The sequence below is a fragment of the Diadema setosum genome, chromosome 14 (assembly GCF_964275005.1).
Source record: "Diadema setosum chromosome 14, eeDiaSeto1, whole genome shotgun sequence".
Taxonomy (NCBI): Eukaryota; Metazoa; Echinodermata; class Echinoidea; order Diadematoida; family Diadematidae; genus Diadema; species Diadema setosum.
In genome coordinates this window covers 36,138,728-36,164,072 of record NC_092698.1, presented here as the reverse complement: position 1 = coordinate 36,164,072, position 25,345 = coordinate 36,138,728, and the positions used below count along the sequence as shown (strand labels likewise).

The following is a 25,345-nucleotide window of genomic DNA, read 5'->3' as shown; positions in this document are numbered from 1 at the left end:
TTGCTGAATAGATTCTGCATTTCCTGTGTCTGTTGGACGAAGTACTTTAACTGTTATCATCTTGGATAGTTGATCAGTATTCAATGTTTTACACACTCTGTGAATGGTTCTCAGAGGGAAGAGTTAGACACTGCCAGCAGCTAGCCTCTGTTCAAGGCTCATGTACATGTAGTAACACTGATTTGTACTGCACACAACATGCAGCTGGCTGGAGGGGAAGTGATAGGATTTAAGCAAGACTCCTCTCGGCCCTACCAAATGGTTAGTGAAGTGATGGCTGATGAAGGAATAAACCCTTGGAAATCATTTCCAAATGTGGTTGGTAAGGCATGAAATTTGAAGTGAACGAATAGGTCTCATGATTAAGAATGTTTTAAGGACAACAGCAAATGAACTTAAAATTCTTCCAGGTATCACAAATCTGCAAATTAACATTTGTCCATTTTACAACAAAAATAAATAAATAAATAAAAAATAGAATAAAATAAAATAACATGGCATTAGCAAAATTGATTCCAACTAAACTTTACATGTCATGTGTATCAATTCATTGGTCCAAACTATCACACACACACACACATGCACACAGGCACACACACACACACACACAGAGAAAAACACCAAGCTTCTGGCAAGCTTACTAATGACAAAATTCACAGTGAAATGGGACACCTATTATAAACACGAGTTCATGAAAGAGGCAAATGTTAGACCTTCTGAAAACTTTCAAGATTATTATAAGAAAGATGCGAGAAAGAATTCCCCCATCATCAAAAGGGATTTCAAGAGTCGATCTTACATGGACTGCAAAACACGGGTGACCTATTGTGCTGACCCAACTGCTCCGAGAGGAAGCCATTTGAGTCATGTTCACATCAGCTGGTAGTTCCAACATTAAGATGTTTTCATACCAACTTGCACGTGTACGTACTGGTACTTCCGTAATAACTAAATTATTTATATTTGTACAATAATTTAAATTATCAAAGGTAATAAGCACCAGTGAAACTGGCAAATTGCTTCTTTGTATTCCCTTGTTTTTTCTACTTCTGAAGATTTGCCATAATTGTATTCAATTCAGAAAATGACACAGTCCAGTCCTCCCCATCTACGTGTAGATTCGTGTAAAACTGAGATTATGTCTTGTGTTGTTTTGTTCATTATTTTTCAAGTTGTTCTTACTGTAAATACATGAAACAAAAAGTATTATGTGATTGTAGAAACAATACACGGGACACTCCATATTATGTATTTAGGCTGAGATAAGTAACGACAGATAAAAGATTTACCAACTCAGATATTTATTTGCCATTGTTGTGCGAAGGTTTATGGAAGAAAATATTTATTCCAGGAGTGTGTGTTTATCATTTGATATGCTGAATAAAATTAGACACTAAAATCAAGAGCCATGTATGTCTTTGTGGTTTGCAGTCTGTCGTAATTCTCTGATTTGCATAGCAGAACATGTAAACAACTTTGTAGCTCTTGTTACAGTGGACTCCTGCTATAATGAAGCCCTTGGGACCATCAACTTTCTTTGGTTATATCAAAATTTTCTTATAACCCATCAAATAAGCAATAAAAAACATGGAGCAGAAAATATTGCGGTCCGAATTTTTGCTTCGTTATAACTGGAATTTCATTATAACCGTGTTCCTTATAACAGGAGTGCACTGTATTATCATAATGCACACACACACACACACACACACACACACACACACACATGTATATAAATATAGATATAAATATATATATATATATATATATATATATATATATATATATATATATACATATATATATATATATATGTATGTGTATATATATATACATACACATATATATGTTTCCACTCTGCTTCTACTGTACTGTAGATTATGTTTTCTCTATTTGAAAAAGATATTTGCAGTGCAATGGTAAACAGAAATGGCATGATGTAATGAATAAAGGTGCTTTTCTCAGCTTACTGTGGTATGTATGGCATCTTCTGCAACAACATAATCATGAAATGTGGTCATTACAAAACAGGGTTGTCATACCTGTCTGTTTTTGTACACGTATAAAATTACAGTGCCATGTATAACTGAAGCTACGACAGTCTACAGGGAACTTTATTATACCAAGAATCTTTTTAGAATAGCACTTTTTTGTCATATCACGTTTTCACGGTATCTGGGTACAAAAAAACAAACAAACAAAAAACAGAGCTGGGACCTGCAAAAGCACCTTGTCATAAGAGGGGTTTTGTTCACCTGACCTCTTTACAATTGTATAAGGTTCCAGTGGATAAGTGGCAAATTCTCACAAGACCAAATATTTTTTCTCTACAAGCCCAAGCTTGTATACCATGGTAATTCTTCATTTAACAACTGTAAAAGTGGAAATTTTCCCACGACTTATTTTCCCGCTCAGCCTTGGTAAGAAGAGTTTCACGTTTTTTTGATTCCGCAGAATCAAGACGGTAGGTACTGCAACATATGGCAAGCAAAAATATTCGCATGCTTTTATTTTCGCACTAGTTTCTGGTTGCGCGAAATGCGCGAAGATTTCAACACCACGAAAATTTCCACTTTTACAGTACTTCAATACAAAGCACAAACAAATAAACACACACACACACACACACACCATACCCTGTTTCTACACCTGTGCCACTACCACTTTAGATACTAGTCAAATGTATGCACGTGTGTGTGTGTATACATGTATGTGTAGTGCACGTGTGTGAATGGGACTGTACTGTTCTGGTTGAGGTGAGGATTTAGCTTTTAATGTTTTGCGAGATATTCAGAAACTACTCTATGAGATGTCAAAGAGCATGCAATTCTAAGGGGTATCAAAAGTTCATTTGATGAAAATCGGTTTTGAAATGGCTGAGATATGCAAAAACAAGGTGAAGCAAAGAGATCCTAATAAAAGGCATGGCCTGTCGCCTTTTTTATTATTATCACTTTTTTTTTTATATCTCGGCCACTTGAAAACCAATTTTCATCAAGTACACTTTGAATCCCACTTAAAATGACATGCTCTTTCATATTTCATAAGAGGTTTCTCATTTTCTCACTTTGGAATGTTAGAAACCTGAATCTCCACCTCTACCAGTACTGTACAGTCCCTTGAACAATTGTCCATGAACATTATTCACAGTATTGCACAGTATTTTTATGCACATTTCGTTTCAGATTTTCTCACCACTCTTCAGAATTTCTCATTATTCATGACAAAAATACACAAATGATCAAATTGCGATTTGTCATGCATTATGGTTTCTTCAGAATAATTTGCATTTGATAAGTGTTTAACATATCAACAAAAATAACTTATTTTCCAATCACTTACCATGTACTTTGTAATGCAAATAACAATTTAACAGTGCAAGCATTGACAAACATGTGTCATTAACTCTTTCACATACCAATTTACATTCACTTTGTACACCATAAATGTATCACATTGGCTGTAAATGTATCACAGTCGTGATACATGCAATGACATATGTAATATACAGATTTGTTCTTCTTACATCATAAATGATGCATGTATGCACTCAAGACAATTTATAAACACCCACTTTCACGAGTTACACTTGCATATGCACACTGAAATATGTGCATGAACAGGTCCAAAGAGATGGAAAGAGTTGGAAAGATAATACATCGTACATGTACAATTTATGTTGCCTCCAAAAATTAATACATGTAGTACAATGTAATGCCCTTTAGAAACAATAAATGGTACATTAGTATACCACGATCACCTTCTAATCTTTCGTAATTGGTTAAATGCAAGACTACCTACCATGCGTAGTCAATAAACATACATATTACATGAAGAGACTTGATTGTTTGAGCAATCACAGAGAAATGGGGAGGAAACTACGCAGGCAGTGACATGCACATACAGCCTGTACAAATTGTACACTGATCACTGCCCCAAAATAAGCTCGAAATTGATATTCATCAAATCTTATTCTTCTCTTACAATTATTTTCATTCCTTCATTCCGATTGAATACCAAGAGAATTATCAAGTCTGACAACAGAAACTCAAACTCCTCTATGTGTGTGCTTTAGTATGACAATGTGTCCAAATGAAATACACTGTATGTCAGCCTACCAAGGGACAATTTTGAAAAGTTTCATTTTTCTCTCATGCTGATAAAAAAACAGAAGAGAGGGATACTTCATAAAAACACTTTACAGTATATCTGACAATAAAATTACAGATATTAGGCTGGGAAACAAATAAGTCATAATTGTACAAGACTTTGTGTACTCATCCACACAATCAATCATACAATGTATTTATATTTCAATGAACTTGTCTTCTTCTTTGTATGACACAAAGTTTATATCATTCATTGACTATTGCTAGTATTTCAGAATACCACTTGTGAAATAATGGATTCTTGACTTGGGAAGAAAAATCTCTTCCTACGAAGAAGTTCAGAATACCATCCCTTGAGTTAACCTTGGGTGAACCTTGGGTGAGAGTTCTGCATAATTCGCCAGTTTTGTGATGTGGGTACGTGGGGCAAAACACTTAACCAGGCTAGCATACTGCTCTTTATGAGTGGGATCTTTTACATGTGTGAGTCATGACTCCTTCACACACACACGACTTCCCTTCAATGTCCTATTTGAGGGAGAAAGTGTTTCCGCCTCTGACAAGAGGGGACAGCAGGATAACAAACAACATTGACTAGATGGGACTTGAACCCAAATCTTATCTGATCACACGGCACTGGTACTACTGGCTGAGCCATCTTATAGCCCTAATGATCTCACTATCATCATGTACCTTAATTTGCTCACACAAGTTCTGTATTCACAGAGTCTTGATTTTCAAAAATTTTGTGAGTAGGTTACTATTTTCAAATTTTATATTAATATCTACTCTAATCCTGACATGAATGTGTTACAACATACACATACATTTCTCTGTCTATTGCTGTACTCCACGATCACAAATTTAACCACTCGCGAAATTGTTGGGAAGTCCTGATTCAAAAAAAAAAAAAAAAAAAAATAGCATTGCTAAATACACTGTATATGGTGTATACAGTACACGGTGGCAGTACTTTCACAACTGAATGATACGGAAAGACAAAACATGGGAAAAAGAGTACATTGTACACTGTATACTACACACTGAAAAACAATGTTATGCACAAGTACAGGGATTAAAACGTCTCCAGGTTAGCACAGACCTAATTGTACATAAAGTGTACTTCTGACGACATTGCTATGTCCTCAAAATATGAGGACCATGAGACATTGTTATACTGGTAATGATTGTAATGAAGTAATGCAGAAAGTAATTATTCAGTCAAAATACAGTAGACATCGCATAAGTCGACAACTCGCTTAAGTCGACACAATAAAAAAGTCCCGATTTTTGCCTTTGTTAATCCTTGAAAATTTCCTCGTCTTAGTCGACATTTATAAGTCGACAACTCGCGTAAGTCGACCTGATTTTTCAGTGCCAACTGAACTGAAATACGTGTTAATTCCCTCGTCTTAGTTGACATAATTTTTCGCTCAAAATCTTATCGCCATTCTCTGAAAAAAAAAAAAAAAATGTTTTCCCGCTCCGATTCGCTGCATTTCTACTCGGTAATTCGCTAGTGTATGGCACGGTAGCGTTCGCGCCATGCGTCATTTGTCTTGTATGCCAGAATATAGAAAGGGCATACACTCATTTACACTGCAGTATTACATGTAGTACCCAAGGCAGTTCACTTTACCCCTTTTCTCCCTCTCGTTATTCTCAAAACGCACAAATTTTGTACACCAATATGTCCCAGTAGGTATTCATTATCCGAACATGAAATAGGTGTTCCGAAGTGATATTAGAAACCTGGGCCCTTTCTAGAAAATTCATTAAAATGCAACTAATAGTGCAACTCAAAAAATCAAATGCAGGTGTGTCAAATCACACGCAACTTTTGCATTTAAACGCAAGTGCGTTGCTGAAAAGACTTGCGTTGGATAATCATTAAAAACTAGAAAATAATTGTATGAACCTGAAACTCAATTGCGTTTAAACGCAACTCCAAAAATCATAATGCAAGTCCATAAAATCACACGCAACGATGTATTTAAACGCAAGAGCGTTGCAGAGAAGACTTGCAGTTTTCGTACGAAACTAGAAACTGCGTTTAAGAGCATCTCTGTATACATCTACGGAAGTGCGTTATTGTTGAAAAGACTTGCATTACTTTTTTTATTTCGTAAGCAAAATTAGAAATTAAACGCAACTCTGAAAATCAAATGCAAGTCCATCAAATCACACGGAACGCTGAAAAGACTTGCGTTTGATAATTATACGAAACTAGAAAATTGTAGGGATCTTTTTTTTAAAAACTCAATTGCGTTGAAACGCAACTCTAAAAATCAAATGCAAGTCCATCAAATCACACGTAACGATGTATTTAAACGCAAGAGCGTTGCAGAGAACACTTGCGGTTTTTGTACGAAACTACCTACTGTATAAGAAACTGCGTTTAAACGCATCTCTAAACATCTACGGAAGTGTGTTATTGTTGAAAAGACTTGCATTATTTCTTTAATTCGTTAGCAAAATTAAAAATTAAATGCAACTCTGAAAATCAAATGCAAGTCCATCAAATCACACGGTTAAACGCTGAAAAGTCTTGCGTTTGATAATTATACGAAACTAGAAAATTCTAGGGAACTTTTTTTAAACTCAATTGCGTGTAAACGCAACTCTAAAAATCAAATGCAAGTCCATCAAATCACACGTAACGCTGTATTTAAACGCGAGAGCGTTGCAGCGGAGACTTGCGGTTTTTGTACGAAACTATAAGAAACTGCGTTTAAGCGTATCTCTAAACATCTACCGAAGTGTGATATTGTTGAAAAGACTTGCATTATTTTTTATTTCATAAGCAAAATTAAAAATTAAACGCAACTCTGAAAATCAAATGGAAGTCCATCAAATCACACGGAACGCTGGAAAGACTTGCGTTTGATAATCATACGAAACTAGAAAATTGTATGAAATTTAAACTCCATTGCGTTTAAACGCAACTCTAAAAATCAAATGCAAGTCCATCAACTCAGAAGCAACGCTGTATTTAAAATGCAAGAGCGTTGCAGAAAAGACTTGCGGTTTTTGTCGCGAAACTAGAAACTGCATTTAAACGCATAAAAATTTACGGAAGTGCGTTATTTTTCATCTCGTAACGGAACTTTCGCCGTGATCGAACTTAGTCTGCACTTGCAGGGGAAAGACATTGCAACATTTACACATTTCAAACTACCGAAACGCATGCTGCTGCACGAAATGTCAATGAAAAAAATGATAACAAATTATTGTTAAAGTTCGCTATGCCAAAGGTTTAAATCTCAGTCCAAAGTTACTAGTAGTCCGACAATGGAAAGAGGTTTGTTTTTACGAAGGTTAGTAGTCCGAAAGATGTCATTTTTGGATGAATAAACTTTTCTTCTTCTTTTTATTTCGGACAGGCCCGCGCCGTACAGCGCGGTAATGTTGTGTATCGGAGCACGAGAGCAATTCATTTTCAGAGTATGGCGATAGAAATTTAAGCAAAACAAATATGGCGACTTAAGAAAGGAAAATCACACATATTTCAACTCAGTCGGCACTGAAAAATTATCTCGACAGAAGCATGCGAAATCACACGCATATCTTCGCAGCAACGCACTTGAATTTAAATCTCAAAGTTTAATGCAATTTTGGGGAATTTGCGTGTGATATTTCAAATCAAGTTAAAAATGTAAAGTGTCTAAAAACGGGCTTAGGTTTCCGATCCCGCTGTTTCAAAACCTCTCTAGAGATTTGGGAATTATGCGTTGTCGTTACTAACTCGCGCGAAATTTATGCATGAACTAAAACATTTTTGTTGCTGATGTCAGTGGGCATGTTTTGGCGGCAAAAGGAGTAATATTTGGGTAAACATCCGCATCGTGATCCAAATCTTACTCTTTACAGGGGAAATTAGTTTTCATTTATAAGTCGACAAAAAGTCGACTTACGCGTAAGTCGACATTTGCGTAAGTCGACATGTTTTGCTCAGTCCTGATTATGTTGACTTACGCGAGGTTGACTGTATATTCAGCAATACTGTGTAAAGCTTATCAAATGACCTCCATGGGAACTGATTCACTTGAAATACAGAATAGCACCATGTACAAATGTACATCAGCAGATCAAAAGAGCAATAGAAGAGAAGTCACAGTATCAAGATTAAGAGCAATACATGCCAAATATTACCAAACTTTTGATAGCACTTAGTGTAAGTACAACTGTACAAGTAATACAATTGTACATGCAATAACACACTACTGTTATAAATAAAAAAAAATAAAAAAAAACTCAACTAAACTTTAGCATCAACAAGCACTCCAGTAACAAATTCAGAAGTCTTTTAGCTCTGACAAATTCCAAACTGCAGCAAAATAATTGTGGAAGAACTGTTATTAAATATTTTAGGTGAGAGAAAGCATGCTGCTTTTTCTTATAATCTTTACACACATTTCCCTTAGCAGTTGCTATCTAATGGTGAGAGAGGCTTTGGTGTGGGGAAAATAAATGTAGGTATCAATAAGGAAAAGAAGTCTGTGAGATGAGCAGATGCTTCACATCACACACACTGGTTGAGTTGAATCATAATGAAGTTTTAGTGTGTATCTAATTAGGAAATCTGGTCCTGTGACTGTGAAGTATCCCCACCCATACTGACGACTAGTTCCCCAGAATTGTCACCGACAACAATCTGATACTGGACGTTGTCTTTGATCTCAATGCCTGCCCCCGTCATAGCCCTCTTGATATTGCCCAGAATCTTGTCCAGTTCCTGCTGCTCCAAGTCAGACTCGCACACATCTACCTCTGGCACATTGGCCATGTCTTGAATCTTTACCACACCAGGCTCTACAAGGACAGCTTCCTTTATTTCATGCTCTGCCAGGCAAGTGTGCTTCTTCAATGCTTTCTGATACTTGAAGGTCAAGCCACACACATTGCACATGAAAGGCTCCACACCGGCATGTATGATGAGTTTGTGCCTACGCACACTGGTCATGCGGGAGAACCTGGCGTCACAGATGTCACACTTGTGTAACTTTTCACCCGTATGGCTGACAAGGTGGTTTTTGAGACTGCCAGACTGGGTGAAGCGCTTCCCACACTCCCCACACTGGTAGGGGCGGTCCCCTGTGTGGATGCGCATGTGGACCTCCAGCTGCTGCTTCTTGTCAAACATCTTCTGGCACACCCGACACTTGATGCGCTTCCCACCATGTGCAACGCAGTAGTGCTTCAGCATCCGTCGGAAGTGCCGGAACATCTTGCCACAATGAGCGCAGAGAAATGCTGCTGGCTTTGACTCTGACTGTTTGTCGGGATTGTGCTTCTTGCTGTGGGTTCGAAGTGAACTTGCCTGTTTGAATGCCTTGTTGCATATTCTGCACACAAAGTTCCTTTCACTTGTATGGACCACCATGTGCGTTCGAAGAGAAGCCCTCAGAGGAAACTTCTTACCACATAACTTACACTTAAACTTCTTGTCGGCACTGTGGACGAGACGATGGCGCCTGAGAAGGTCTTTCTTGGCGAATGTTTTGTTGCAATCGCTGCACTGCAGAGGCTTCTCTCCGGTGTGTGTGCGAATGTGTTCAACCAGTAAGTGACGCCGCGTAAATATCCTCTCACAGTGTGTGCATTTGAATTCTTTTGGTGCCGATTGCAAACATCGATGTCTTTCCAGGTACCTGGCATACATGAATGACTTGTGGCAAACCTCACAGGTGTAGGGTCGGATCTGAGTGCAAATGTTCCGCCCAATGTGGTTCTGAAGGCAGCGTTTGGTTTTGAACTGCTTCTGACAATTCTGGCACGCATGCGGCCTGCCCACTGTGTGTGTTTCCATGTGTTCACGCAGTGTTGACTTTAATCTGAAACCCTTGTCGCATTGACTGCAGGTGTATGGTTTCTTGTTTGTATGTGTTTTGATGTGCTGGTAAAGATTTTTCTTTTTGTGGAAAATTTTGCCACACTGCTCACATATGAAAGTATCATGACATTCACTGTCTGCTTTTTTACGTGTTTCTGGTTGACTTTCAACCTCAGGTTTAGCTGATTCTGACACTGTAGCTGATTTGTCTTCCCCAGGTGAAACATGAACTTCATCTTCCTCACATTGTGTTACCTCTTCAACTTCTGTTTTAGAGAGGAGCTTGACATTAGACTTGGATTCAACATCCTTTTGGGAAAATTCATGATTTTGCTCTTTGATTCTGGTGCGCTTATCGCAGATTTTAGAATTTTTGTGCTTACGAAGAATGCGTGCCTGCTTAAACTTGGACCCACATCTTTCACACTCGTGGGGTTTGTCATTGCGATGGGTCGTTTCATGATCTAGTAATGTGATTCTCTGACGGAATCTACGGCCACATGTTTTGCACTCAAAAGGGCGTTCATCAGTGTGAATTCGTCTGTGTACCACGTACTGACTTCCTGTCTTGAAGCGTTTGTCACAAAACTCACATTGATACATATCTTGGTATGGAACAGCTCTCGAAATTAAAGGTTCTAGTGTCTCATCTTTACCAGAAGCATCTATAGGAACTTTAACACGGCGCTCACGAAACTGTATTAACGTGCCTTTCTTCATCTCCTTCTCACCTGTATGAAATTTTGCATGTCGCTTTAAGCTCCTCAGCTGAGTGAATGTCTTTCCACATTCCTTGCATTCATGCTGCTCATTAGCATGGGTGTTCATATGCCCAACGAGAGCACTGTGTTGAGTGAATCTGCGCTCACACAAAGTGCACACGTACGGTCGTTCTCCTGTGTGCCTCCGTTGATGTACCAGCAAAACCTGGTGGTTTACAAAAGTTTCCTGACAAATATCACACCTTGCTTTCTCCCTCGATCTTCCTGCTTTTTTCACCTGACCCTTCTGCGTTGCATTCGGCTCTTGGTAATCAAGATCACAGTCATCACTGCCAGTTCCATCACTTACATCTGCACCTGCTTCCCTACAAGTTCTCTGACCATCTCCATCTCCTTGGACCTGTTTCATTAAACTGTTTCTCCCACTGCATACGTGCACACTGAGCCCTCCACGAGTCACAAATTTCTTGCCACATTTCTCACACTCCAGCATGGTATCCGCATCACCAGGCACAACCCGTACTCTCCTACGATTCATCCTGCGTGGAGGCTGCTTCAGGCTGGCGTTGCCGTTACCCTCCATTTTGAGGTCTATCCCTACATGTATTCAGCTCACAAGTCCTCTAACGTGTCCTAATCACTTGGAGATGTTCATGCTGACCTCCATGTGCGTGGCGCTGGACAGAAAGGAAGCAGACAGTGCAAATACCATGTGACTGCTGTGTATGTGAACAGTTTTTCTCATGATATGGCTTGTATTCCGTCAGGACATACCCGTTATATTTGCCATGACGTCACAATGAATCATACTGGCATTTTGTTGTTTCTTTTCTTACATTGAATCACTTCATTCCTCAGAGGTTTTGATGTATGAATACAAGGCCCTCCAACAAAGTTTTGTGAGTTCAGTTGCACAGGAGAGGGATATTATATACAAATGTATGTAGACATCATATATGCACCCAATTGATTTGTAAAGATTAAAAGATGCAGTGCTGCTACTAATTTCAAATTTTCTTTTTGATTTCAAATATAAAACAAACATGCAAAACCCTATCATTTATTGTCACATCCCAAGTTAAGATTGATTGTCCCTCAAATTATGTAGGAATATGACATTGTCATCCATTTCGTAAAGACTTCTGAACTGTGCCGAGTGTTGTTTGCACACTCGCAAAATGCATCAAGCCACAATGTACATGTAACATACCTCACCCAAACATAATCAACCTGTGAGTGAACATACACTGTACGTTACTGTATCTTACGCAAAGAAACAAAGTAAAAACTACATTAGCAGGATGTGTTATTAAACTTACAATGCATGAATGTACGCTTTCCACATGGGAAGAAGTACACATCTTTAAAACTGCAATGTATCATAATCACCAAAGAGATAATTCTCTTTGTTTGATGTAATTTCATTGGATAAATTACAATCACAAATGATGTTGCACTTATTGATATGCAGAACCAAGTTAGGTGCGCCATGGTCGTAAATTAGTACTAAACAAATCAACCAAAGGATAGTGATACCTACAAACATCAAAAAGTTTAAAGTTAATGCTTTAACAACATATTTCCTTCTTACACATGGAATGATGAATGCCATTACAACTGTAGTACATCTGATCATGTCAGAGACATACCAAAATTTGTTTTTAGATCATGGACTGTAGCTACACATTGGAGTATTGATGCACAAAATATTTGAATACCAGTGTATGTATCAAGCTCCTTCAGCTGGCCTTGGAATTTGTATCAAAACTGCAGACACTAGGATAGTGTGCATAAGTTTTCAGTAAACCTTCCACACAATTTCACTCATCAATGAATTTCAGGTCGATCAGTACCTTACAATCACGTAAACTGTTGTCAACTTGTAAAAGCCAGACTGAAATCTTAAATCGAAAGGTAATTATCTGCAAGTACCAGAGTGTTAATCATCATTTCAAGCTTTACACACTCTCTCTGATTCAGATTTCTTTTTTCTTTTCCTTTTTGGCTTCTAAAAAATGCTTCTGATTCAAAAGAAAAAATGAATGACTTTAGTTAACCCGTTCCACCCGCAAGTCTCAGACAGCCATTACTGCCCACAAACGAGATTCTGTATGCCCGTTGACAGAGAATCCCCCTGTGTGAAGGCAGTCAAGTGGTATGCAGCCCCTTTCCATGGTGAAATGCATGTGCCATCAAACAAAGCAAAATATCCAGCAGACATTAGGTATGCACAGAGTATGCGCTGATGGGCTTGCAAATTCTTTTGTTATAACCTATAAGGGCATCCAAATGAGGTTTTAGCAAACTAGTGAGCTCAGCCTTGATAGCTATGTACAACTTCACACGAGTTTTAGAGCAAAACAAGTGCACCACTATGTCGGAAAAAGGTAAATTAGACAAAAATACACATGGTATGATACAAAAAAGAATAAAATGAAAGAAGAAACTCTTATCTTTCGATCAAAGTCACTTTTCTGGTCAGCATAACACAAATAAACATAAATTTAGGCTATGAATACAGACACTCTTGTCAATATTTTGGGAACCTGGTATACTTGTACCAGGTTCCCATAATGAACGGGTTAATAAGCTGTGTAGACTCTCAGTGCATATGAAAGTCTCTTTGTAACTGAATATCATGCATTGATATATGCAAAGTTGTTATGGTGCATGAACATCTCAACAGCAGTTTCCAGTAACAGAAAACCTTCCAGAAAATTTGCCTTTTTTTTTTCATGATCTGAAGTATGACATGCTCACACTACAGGCAAGTGCCATCATAACAAAGTTGTCGGGAATGGCAGTTTTCTCTCAGTATATCAAAATTTCATTATAGTCAAGCAAATAAAGTATGATAGAATGTACTGTATAGATGATCATTTTGGGACTTGAATTTTACTTAGTTGTATCTAAAATTTTGTTATAGCTGTGTTCGTTATAGTAGGCACTGTGTTGCTTGAAGGCAGGCACTGTATAACAGTGACATTTGTGACTTTGGCAAAAGTTCAAAATTTACAAGTTCCCAGCTACAGAGTACTTTGAAAAGGAAAGTCAAAAGGAGATCTTCCTACATTATACTTCCTGATATATATACCACTGCTTATTGATAGCAAAAATGTGTACACATTAGGCACTGGCGTACAGTGCACTCCTGTTATAATGAGCACAGTTACAACGAAATATAGTAAAAAATCAGGCCGCAACATTATCCCCTCTATGTATTCTTATTGTTTATTTATTCAGTTATAACGAAATTTTGATTTAACGAACGAGAACTGCTGGTCCCAAGGACTTCTTTATAACTGGAAACCACTGTACCTAAATAATAAAAATGTCTTTGGGGGGGGGGGGGGGGCTCAAAATCATGAAGCAGATACAACTTCTTCATGATGATCCACCGCTGCAACAACAGCCACGACCATTTCATCATCACCCTGTTCCTCAATCTGCCTTTGGATGTGGATCTCTTGTACACTCTGATCAAGTTCCTCCTGGCGAGGGTTCTGGATGACATGGAGAATGTTGCCCTCTTCGTCGTGTCCAATGATGACTTCCATGCCGGGGTCCTCATGAATCACCACCTCTGCCACCTGATCCTGAGGGGCTATGCCATTCACAGCTTCTGTTACGGCAGAGTCACCCGTTTCTGCTTCCTCGGAGGCTTCGTTTATTGCTTGCTCGATGTCCTCAAGAATGTCTGTCAGGACCTTCTGTTCAGGGTCAACGGTGCCGTGGACCAGCTCATGCTTTTTGAGGGCTTTGTAGTACTTGAAGGTTGCACCACACTGCCCACATATGTGAGGCTCAATACCATGATGGATGATGAGTTTGTGCTTTCGAAGACTCTTCATGCGTAGGAACTTGACGTCACAGAGGTCACACTTGAATCTCTTTTCCCGTGTGTGGGAAAGCATGTGATCTTTTAAGCCACCAGACTGCGAGAAACTCTTGCCACATTTGTCACACTCATAGGGTTTTTCACCAGTGTGAACTCTCATGTGAATTTCAAGCTGCTTGGCTCTATCAAACTGCTTGTCACATAAATTGCATGGGAAGCGTTTTACACCATTAACTTCACAAAAGTGCCTCATAAGCCTCTTCAGGTGGTGATAAACCTTGCCACAGTTGGCACACAAGTATGATGTCTTGCTAGCAGCTCCTTCAGCACCATGCACAGTCTGCTTGTGGGTTAGTAATGCCTTTGAACGAACAAACTGCTTTTCACATTCATCACACTGCAATGTCTTTCTTTCTGAATGGGTACCTTCATGATATTTGAGTGTACTGTTGTGAGCAAATTTTTTACCACAGTATTTGCACTTGTATTTCTTTTCTCCAGTGTGAACACGCTGATGTAACCTGTAATTTGCTATCTTGGCAAAGGTTTTACCACACAACTCACATGCAAAAGGTCTCTCCCCTGTGTGTACACGCAAATGCTCTATCAAACGATCCTTGCGCTCGTACATCTTACCACAATCTCCGCATGAAAACATTTTCACTGGTGTGTTGAGACACCTGTGGGTTGTCAAAAATCGCTGATACATAAATGTCTTTCCACATGTTTGACACACATAAGGTCTTACCCCTGTACAGGAATTTCTCCCTGCATGGTTCTGCAAGCATCTTTGAGTTTTGAATTTCTTGTTGCAGTTGTCACAGGCATAAGGCTTTTCTGTTGAGTGAGTCTTCATGTGTTCTTTCAAATAACTTGCTAGTCTAAATTTCTTACCACATTTGCTACAACTGAAAGAAGGATTTTCTGAGTGCTTGCAAATATGCTGCATGAGATCACTTTTCTCTACAAATGTTTTTCCACAATGAACACAAGCATTGACTTCACCAGATCCAGTATCTGCTTCCCTTTGATTACCATCGTGTTCCAGTTTTCTTAATGCTTGTCGCTCACCACCCTCATCCATAGTTTCACTGAGTCCAAGAAAATCACTCCTTTCTATGAAATTTTCACTGTTACCCACTTGCTCTTTCTTCTCAGGATTCCTCGGCCGCCCTCTCTTTCTAAATCCTGCAGCTTCTGAATTCTCGCTGGAACAAATCTTCAGTGCCTGGTGTCTGCGAAGGCTTTTGGCCATTGTGAACTGCTTCCCGCAATCTTCACACACAAAAGTCTGCGACTCAAAATGAGTGGCCTTGTGCCCGTGAAGGTGGCTGAGCTGCTTAAAGCTCTTCTCACATATGTCACACTGGAACGGACGCTCATTAGTGTGGATGCGCACATGAACAGTCAGCTCAGAGACTCGCTTGAATTGCTTTTTACAGTAGTGACACTCATACACCTCAACATAGACCCTTTCTTTCCCATCACGCTGCCCATCACCACTGCCATTTTCTTTGTCCCCATCAGCTGCGAGGACACGGATCTTCTTGTAGTTTCTGTTCACCATTTTTCGCTTCATCACTTTGTCCCCAGTGTGGAAGAGCATATGCCGCTTGAGGCTCCTGGCCTGAGTGAACTTGTATCCACATATTGGACACTCATGCTTCTCTCCAGCATGTGTGTCAAGGTGAAACTGCAGAGCACTCCTCTGTGTAAAGTTCTTTTCACATAGGGTACATTGATATGGACGCTCTCCAGTGTGCAATCGCTTATGTACATTTAAGGTGTACTTGTCAACAAAACTTTTGCCACATATCTTACATACTTTTCTTGGCTTCTTATTAGGTGTCCACATTCTGTCATCTCCTGCATGTTCTTTACTTTCTTCTTCCAGGTCACTCTCCCCTGATTTCGCTTTGCAGGAAGCAGACAGCAGGTGCCTTCTGAGGCTGCCTGCTCTAGTGAAGGCATGTCCACATGTATTGCACTCCAGGGATTGTGGTGATTTTCCTGGTGCTGCTTGCTTGTCCTTGTCTACAGGTGAGCAACGCCATGCCGCAATATCAGTCTTGCTTTGTACTTTGCGGGCAGACTTAATCACTTTAGCAGCCGACCTACTGACTATTTGGCAAGACTGGAGGGGGCCTTGTGATTTGCAAGCTGATGCTTTACCTGGAGTTACTGTAACCAGAGATAATGGCTGGGGCTTCCTTGGAGAAGATGTGGAGACTTCTATGGAGTCATCAAGGAACCTCGCAGGAAGCCTACGATTAGTCCTCTGTGATCTCCGGGAAGGAGTTGGTGAGTCCATGGCTGGTGGACATGGATGCAGATCTTGACAGGCTGCAGTGACTGCAAGAGTACAAAAAAAAAAGTAAATATCGCTTGTATGCACTGTACTCATATGTCACTGCAAAAGACACTGATATCTAGTACAAAAGAGAAATGTTGTTCATTTAACTGTTATTTCTTTCTTTTCTAATGGCATTTAAATGTATTCTACACAATGACGTTCATGTTAGTGGATGTTATGAGACAAATTCAATAATGGATATGTCAGAAATAGTGATCATGAATATCAACACATATAAAATTTGGGCTCCCTGATCGGACAAAGTATACATCACTACATCTGTCAGATGCATCAGAACTGCCAGGGAGACAAAAATTTCATATACACTTATGCCGAACACAGGGGTGCTATAGTTACTACTGTATACACTGTTATTTTCGTGTACAGATATTTCAGCCAATGAGGGGATCACAGATATTTTTGTGAGATGTTGTTTTTGCAAACTATGCAGAGATCTTCATAAGCGCACTATTACCATAGTGCACAGTGACATTTTCATGTGTTGATAAATTCACGGCCCATGTGTGATTCATGAAAATTAAACCCTCACAAAAATAACAGTTTATACAGTACTTTCTCAAAACTACCAAACTCTTTACAATATACATGGTACATTGTATATCACAGGGCAGCCGAAATCAGAAGAGATGATTTCATTACCTGAACAGAATACAGTTTACCTGAAAGGGAATGTTGAACTAAATGATGACTGTTCTTTGCTCATGGCAGAAAGCACACAAATGCTTTTCTAGGCTCAACATTATATAACCTGACAAATTACCTTTGCCAACCACAAGTACACATAGGACCTGAATATTACTTAAACTGTTTCCCACTGGCATGACTGCGAAATTTAACAGGAACTCATCAGCCTACTGCCTAAATGTGATCACACTTGAAATTCAGACCAGAACAGTACTGCAAAAATGTATGAAACTTGGGTGAATGTAAAAAAATAAAATAAAAAGATTTAAAAAATAGCAGTGACACATATTAAGCTGCCTGTTGGATGGGCAAGTTTGAACAGCAGTACATCATAACTATGACAAAAGAATTGACAATATGTAGCACGCATTGTCTATTTGAATGTTTCAATATATACAAGTGCTATCATCACGTCTCTTAGCATATTTTTATGCAGCATACCAATCATGTAAACTGGAAAACTGCTAATGTGATTTAAAGGTAAGTATTGTCTGGCTTTAATATGATTCAAGCAGGAGCAGTTTATTCCACATGGAAATGGAAGAAGGCACATGTATGATTGACCAGTAAAACTGACATCTACATTTTACATTTTCTAACTTGAACTACATGTACATATGAGTATGGAAAAAGACTAGTGGAAGCAGCACTTAAATATCAATCATTTCTGTGAAATGGAGTAGCAAATTTTATAATGCTATGAAACAGAATACTGCCTGATATTGAGTGATAACAAATACAATGTACATTATAATCTAAATTTGATTGTACTGTTAAAAAAGATAGTCATACTAGAAACATTCTGATTAAAATTGCAGGAAAAAAATGACTGGCTTGGAACTATCTGACGTACAATCACTTAAAAGAAAAGACTTCCTTATATAGCCTCCCCCCCCCCCCCCCATCACATCTAATCTGATAATCATGTCATAATCAATGAATGTCTTGACTGGAATTAAAAACATTCAAGATTCATCTTACCCAGCCTACCAGCCATGCGTGAGAAATTACTTGTGCAAAAAAATCAACTTTTACAGTATCCAACACTGCACACTGGCAACGGTCCGATGGTCCAAGACCAGTAAAATTCACTGTCGGACGAGTAACTTTTTCAGGAATGGACCAGTACACAATGGAAAAACTGGGTACTTACTGCTCGTCTGACAAGACAGGTCGGACCAGAAGAAAAAAATGGGTTAGTTAGTGTGCAGCCCTGCAGTACCACTTTTCACTGCCCTACCCTTGTTAGGGTAGGGAACGCTTCGGCCTTAGCGTTCCGGCTGGGCATTCGCAACAGGCTGATAGTGGTACACTGGTACAGTGAAACCCCGTTATAACGAGTTCGGTTATAACGAGGAACCGTTTATAACGAGGTGATCGCGTCGGTCCCGTTTTCCTTTGCGTGTAAACCTATGGCAGAACGAATCGGTTATAACGAGTTCGGTTATAACGAGATTCCGGTTATAACGAGGACATTTTCGGCGCATCATGATAAAGAAAAACATAAGAAATTTGATCGGATATAACGAGGTACCATTTCTTGACTTGCCGCTTTTCAAACACGAGACAAATGAAACACTGAAAATCGAATTCACGCTATCCATGTCTTTTTCCCGTTTTGCAGAGAACGGTTCCTTCCATGTTTTCTTCTAAACCACGCAAAAAAAAAAACAAACACACATTAATACCATTCGATGTTCCTACTAAATTATTAAACATAATCACTCGATTTTCTTTTACGCGAGATCACACGCGTGCGTAATGTTTTGCAGACCACAGCGCAACAAGGGAAAAAAGATAACGCACTCAAAAACTTTTCATGTAGCGACACTCGTGGCAAATATGGAAATTGGAATGCGTGTGCAACTCAACATTATATCCTTTCCATTTGTAGTCCCGACTTCCAGTCCTTTTGCTGGTTAGCAAATGCGAGTGTATGATTATAGCCGAAATAATTAATGAAATCGCGATCTCGCCTGGTGACAGTAGCGTAAAAAATAGTTGAATAACGCAATCCTGTCGCATTTTTTTAAAGAACGGATGTATACAATGCGAAGGGATTTTCGGCAGATGATAAAGAACGCATCTTTAATCCTTTCGGGCGAAACGATAATACATTGTATGAGATTACAGCCGAATTGATTCACGAAATCATCGCATTCCCGCTGGGCACCAACAGCGTAAAATAACCTCGCAAGTTACGGTAAACGACGCACGAATGTTACTCTGAAATCATCGCGATCTCGCTGGATGACAGTAGCGTAAAAATAGTTGAATAACGCATGTTTAGCTACTTAATCGGTGAATTTGAATAGATCTGGATTTGTTCATTATCACAATTTTAACAACGCATTTCACAATGAAGATTTTTCTTTCTTTCAGAATGTTCTACGAGTAACGGATTTGGGTAAAAAGGATCACAACCTTCTAAATTCAATCCTGTCGCTTATTTTTCAAGCACGGATGTAAAAAACGCGAAGAGATTTTCGGAAGAAAATGAACAACGCATCTTTAATCCCTTCGGGTGCAACGAACATACATTATATAAGATTACAGCCGAAATGATTCATGAAATCATCGTATTCCCGCTTGGCACCAACAACGTAAAAATACCCCGCAAGTTACGGTAAACGACATACGAATGTTACTCTGAAATCATCGCGATCTCGCCGGATGACAGTAGCGTAAAAATAGTTGAATAACGCATGTTAAGCTACTTAGTCGGTGTTCAGAAAAAGAAACAAACGCATTTAACAATTTGAATAGATCTGGGTGTGTTCATTATCACAATTTTAATGAAGATTTTCTTTACTCTGAAATCGTCGCGATCTCGCCGGATGACAGTAGCGTAAAAATAGTTGAATAACGCATGTTTAGCTACTTGATCGGTGTTCAGAAGAAGAAACAAACGTATTTAACAATTTGAATAGATCTGGATTTGTTCATTATCACAATTTTAACAACGCATTTCACAATGAAGATTTTCTTTCTTTCAGAATGGTCTATGTATGAGGAACAGATCTGCGTAAAAAGGATCGCAACCTTCTAAATTCAATCCTGTCGCTTATTTTTCAAGAACGGATGTACAAAACGCGAAGAGATTTTCGGAAGAAAATAAACAACGCATTTTAATCCTTTCGGGCGCAACGATCATACATTGTATAAGAATACAGCCGAAATGATTCATGAAATTATCGCATTCCCGCTTGACACCAACAGCGTAAAAATACCTCGCAAGTTACACCAATGTACGGTAAACAACGCATTTTATACAATGTGATTTTAATATAATATAGGTCTATACTTCTCAAGGTGCATAACGTGCACTATTATGCGAAGAGATTTTCAGAAGAAAAATAAAGAATTAACCTATTTCAACCCCGACATTTTCGCTTAATTCACAAATAATTTTCCTTTATTCTCTCGATAATAATGATCCATAATTGTGTAATAACAACGCAAAGGATGTTCTTAACTTTAATTGTTGGGTATATTATGACGTCGTGCTTATGTTTTTCTTTGTTTTTGATGCGTACGGTTATAACGAGGTACCGGTTATAACGAGGTAATATCGCCGGTCCCACGGACCTCGTTATAACGGGGTTTCACTGTAGCAGTTACCTTCGGCCTATAGACTCTACTACTGTACTAGTGAGCAATCATGCACGATTGCCTATCACATACTGTATCAATCGTCATCATAAAGCTTTAAAGGCAATCGTCATCATAAATATGATGTAGGATTCCTAGGTCCTATTGTAAGTAACTTACTAACTGTACAAAGCCTTGTCGCTGCACTGTACACTACACTAGTGTCGCGACAACCTGTATGGGCCGGGTGTATTACACGCTGTACACCAGCACCTACCATGCACATGTTCAATTCAATTCAATGTTTTATTTCATTTTTCGACAAGAACATAATACAAACATCACTTCTTTTTTGTGAACAGAAAATCAGGTGCGTAAAACTATGTAGGATGAAAAGAATATACAATAATTGTAGCACCTTGCAATAATTACACATTATCATAAAACTCAAGTGATTTGAAGTAAGTAAACATTGTGGATAATTCGAAAAATGGAGGGACCCACTAAAAAGACAAGTCTTGTAGAATGTGGGCCCCTCAGACGAAAAACATCAATTAGAAGTAAAGAGAAGGTCTGGAAGCCCACTATGTTACGCACGACATGGCGTCTGGTCGGTGTTAAAGTTACTACAGGCCCGGCGATACGGTGTAATTAACTCAGCGATAAGAGGCCAAAGCTTTTGAATTCGTAACGGTCATCGAAGCACTGTGCAGAGCAAAGGACAAAAAAATCTAGAAAGTTCACCTCCTCGTAACTCCCTAATTTTACCACCAAATCCCTTGAAACTTCACACATACAGTATATCTAATATATATACATTGTATATTATCCTTCATATGATTTTGTGGTGAAAATACTGATGTATCTGTTGAGATATGTGTATTTTTCTCTTTGAGTCAACCGTGGGAAAGGGTTACGATTATTTCCCGACACAAGTCTGCGCCGGCATGAGTATGCATTTGATTAGCATATTGCTCATCTGTATACACCAGACTCACAACCTGTGAAGTTTCATGTTTGCACAATTAGTAGTTAGGTGAAAATCAGAGCAAAAAGACAACCAAATTTAAGAGAAAATACTGGACATGCACAATTAAATGTAGATCATCCTCCTGCGCATACTCTACAGTGCACGCTTAGCCAATCAGAGGTGTCGGGTTCAGCGCACGGCGACAGTGTTCGGTTTTTGGTTCGGTGGTGAGTGGGCGAGAGACGAATCCTGCAATGTGCTTCAACTGCTTCATGCAGCACGAAAACCAATACATCGGACTGCGTATGCTATGCCTATGTATTTTACGTGGGTCACAAGTGACAGTGATCTCGATTTTTTTCCCCCGACATAATGGGGCTGCGCGCCAAATGATACAGAAAAGACATATTTAGAAGACAGCAGTATGCATAGTTTGCTATACTACTGTGAGGGGGGTCTAGCCTCTATACCAAAGTTTCATTTTCGCTAATTTCGGGCAATACCAGAAAATGTGAAAAAATGAAACTTGTTACGAATTAGAGACCAAATTTTTTATTTTGGAAGCTAAGTTTCAAAGTTATTTTCACAGGTTTCTCCTCAATATTGCCAGTTAGAGAATAGTTTCTCCTTCAATTTGCCGTAATCATTTGATGGCTTCTAAGGCGAGATAGAATGTCTACTGCGGTTGTCCTGCAACACTTCCCCAGCAGTTTTTGCGTACACAATCTGCTGTTATCTACTTTATGCGAATGAGGCTTCGCCTTCGAGGTCACATGCTTTTGGTGAGTTAATTGCACTGTATTGCCACGCCTGACTAAAGACTAAGTTTAAAGTTACTAAACTAAGTAGAACGTTTGTCTAACCCGTGGGGCAATGATAAGGACAAGGAATGATAAGACTCTAGATGTGTTTCTCACAAACAGGCCTGCTCTTGTAAGCAAATGTGTGCCCATTCCAGGAGTAAGCGACCATGACATGGTTCTAACACTATCTGATGTCCATGCCAAAAGGCAGAAACCAATCCGCCGTAACATCTTCTTGTGTAGGAAGGCTGACATGGACAAAATCAAGTCAGAAATTAGAACCTTTTGCGACAACTACTAAGAGGCAAATACAATCAGAACAGATATTGATAATCTTTGGATTCAGATATCGACTGAATTGCACAGGATCATCAACACTATGGTCCCCTCCAAACTATCATCAGCACGTTATAGCCAACCATGGATAAACCAAAATCTCAAGTCACTCTCCAGAAGGAAAGGGCGAGCCTATAAGGCTCGTAGGTCAAAGAAGACTAAGGACTGGACTCGCTACAAAAACTTCAAAAAGCTAATGCAACGCGAATGCAGATCTGCATACCACTCTTACATCTGTGACATGCTATGCGAAGAGGAAGGCAAGCCAAAGAAATTTTGGTCATACATCAAAAGCAGAAGGTGCGAAAACTCTGGAGTTGCACCTCTAATGAAAGATGTCTTTCTTCAGACTGAACCTGCTGCAAAAGCCAACCTGCTGAACGAACAATTTACATCGGTTTTCACCCAGGAGACCACATCTGACCTGCCAGACCTTGGAGAGAGCCCACATCCAACAGTTCCTGTCTTTTCTGTTGACAAGGAAGGGGTAAGGAAGCTTCTCAGCAAACTCAAGTCCCACTCCGCCAGTGGTCCGGACCGTCTACCAGCCTATCTCCTCAAAGAAGTGGCAGATGAACTATCCCCTGCTCTGACACTCCTCTTCAATGCCACACTCCACCAAGGAAAGATCCCGCATAAATGGAAATCTGCCTATGTCACACCAATCTATAAAAAGGGGGACAAACACAGACCGGAAAATTATAGGCCCATATCTCTGACATCTATCATTTGATAAGTTGTTGAACATATAATACACAGTCAGATTATCCGCCACCTTGACAACCACAAGCTCCTTTCTGATTGCCAGTTTGGCTTTAGGAAGAAACGTTTGTGCGAGTCACAGCTCTTGGTAACTGTTCATGATCTTGCTACTGGACTTAAAGATAAAAAACAGATGGATGCCATCCTGCTCGACTTCTCCAAAGCTTTTGATCAAGTACCACACGAGCGCCTTCTTCAAAAGCTTCATTTCTATGGAATCAGGGGACAGATCCTGCATTGGATCAAGGACTTCCTTACAGGGCGTACACAGCAGGTCATACTAGAAGGGACTAAGACTAAGAGCAACATCACACATGTAACATCTGGTGTGCCTCAAGGCACTGTCCTTGGACCCTTGCTCTTTCTGGTGTTCATCAATGACCTCCCAGAGTGTGTCTCTTCAAATATCCGCCTGTATGCTGATGACGCCCTATTATACCGTATAATTGACTCACCTACAGACATTGACATTCTTCACAGAGATTTTGCTAACATACAGGAATGGGAGAGGAAGTGGCTAATGGCCTTCAACGCGGAGAAGTGCGAAGTGTTCAGGATATCAAACAAAAGGAAGAACATTGTAAGACTATTATCCAGTACTCAATCCATGGAAAAGCACTCTGCACCGTTGATGAAGCGAAATATCTCAGTCACACTTCATCGCAATCTTAGCTGGAAACCACACATACAAAATACATTGTATCTGTAAGAAGAGTAATACTAGTATAGTACACTTGGTTTTCTTCAGCGCAATCTGAGGAGGTGTCCGTCCAACATCAAGGAACAAGCTTATAAGACATATGTCCATCCAACGCTTGAATACTCCTCCTCAGTTTGGGATCCCCACACCAAAGAACTCATGTCTGATATAGAAATGGTCCAACGACGTGCAGCAAGATTTGTGATGGCCGACTACAACCAACAAAGTAGCGTGGCTCTAATGGTACACAATCTTCACTGGCAGTCTCTACAGGAGCGTCTTGCACACAACAAGGCCATCATATTATACAAGATCATCGACGGCTTTATTGCTATCCCTGCTGCCCCACCATACCTATATCATTCATCAGACCTGACCAGAGCAGAGGCCACCACATCCAACTCCGGCAACATCACTGCAGAATCCTCTCTTATCAACACAGTCTCACATTTCTTCCCAAGTGTTGTTTGCATCTGGAACGGCCTTCCCACAGTGCACAGCTGTGGTTTCAGCTCCGTCTCTCGAGACCTTTTGAAGCAGTTTGAAACCACTTTATGATTATCTACACTCGATTAACCCTCATCCACAAGGAAGTTTTTTTTTTTTTTTTTTTTACTTGCACC

The 25,345-nt window shown here is 39.4% G+C and overlaps 1 protein-coding gene across 1 annotated transcript; it reads right to left on the bottom strand.

Moving 5' to 3' along the window:
- Positions 1-8,288: 8,288 nt before the first annotated feature.
- LOC140238323 (uncharacterized) lies at positions 8,289-16,813 on the bottom strand. The gene is made up of 4 exons (XM_072318257.1): positions 14,036-16,813; positions 13,135-13,138; positions 10,825-11,261; positions 8,289-10,746 (listed from the first exon to the last, which is right to left on the bottom strand). The coding sequence occupies exons 1-4, from the start codon at positions 16,811-16,813 to the stop codon at positions 8,683-8,685; spliced, it is 5,283 nt and encodes a 1,760-aa protein (XP_072174358.1). The 3' UTR covers positions 8,289-8,682.
- Between the last annotated feature and the right edge of the window lie 8,532 nt (positions 16,814-25,345).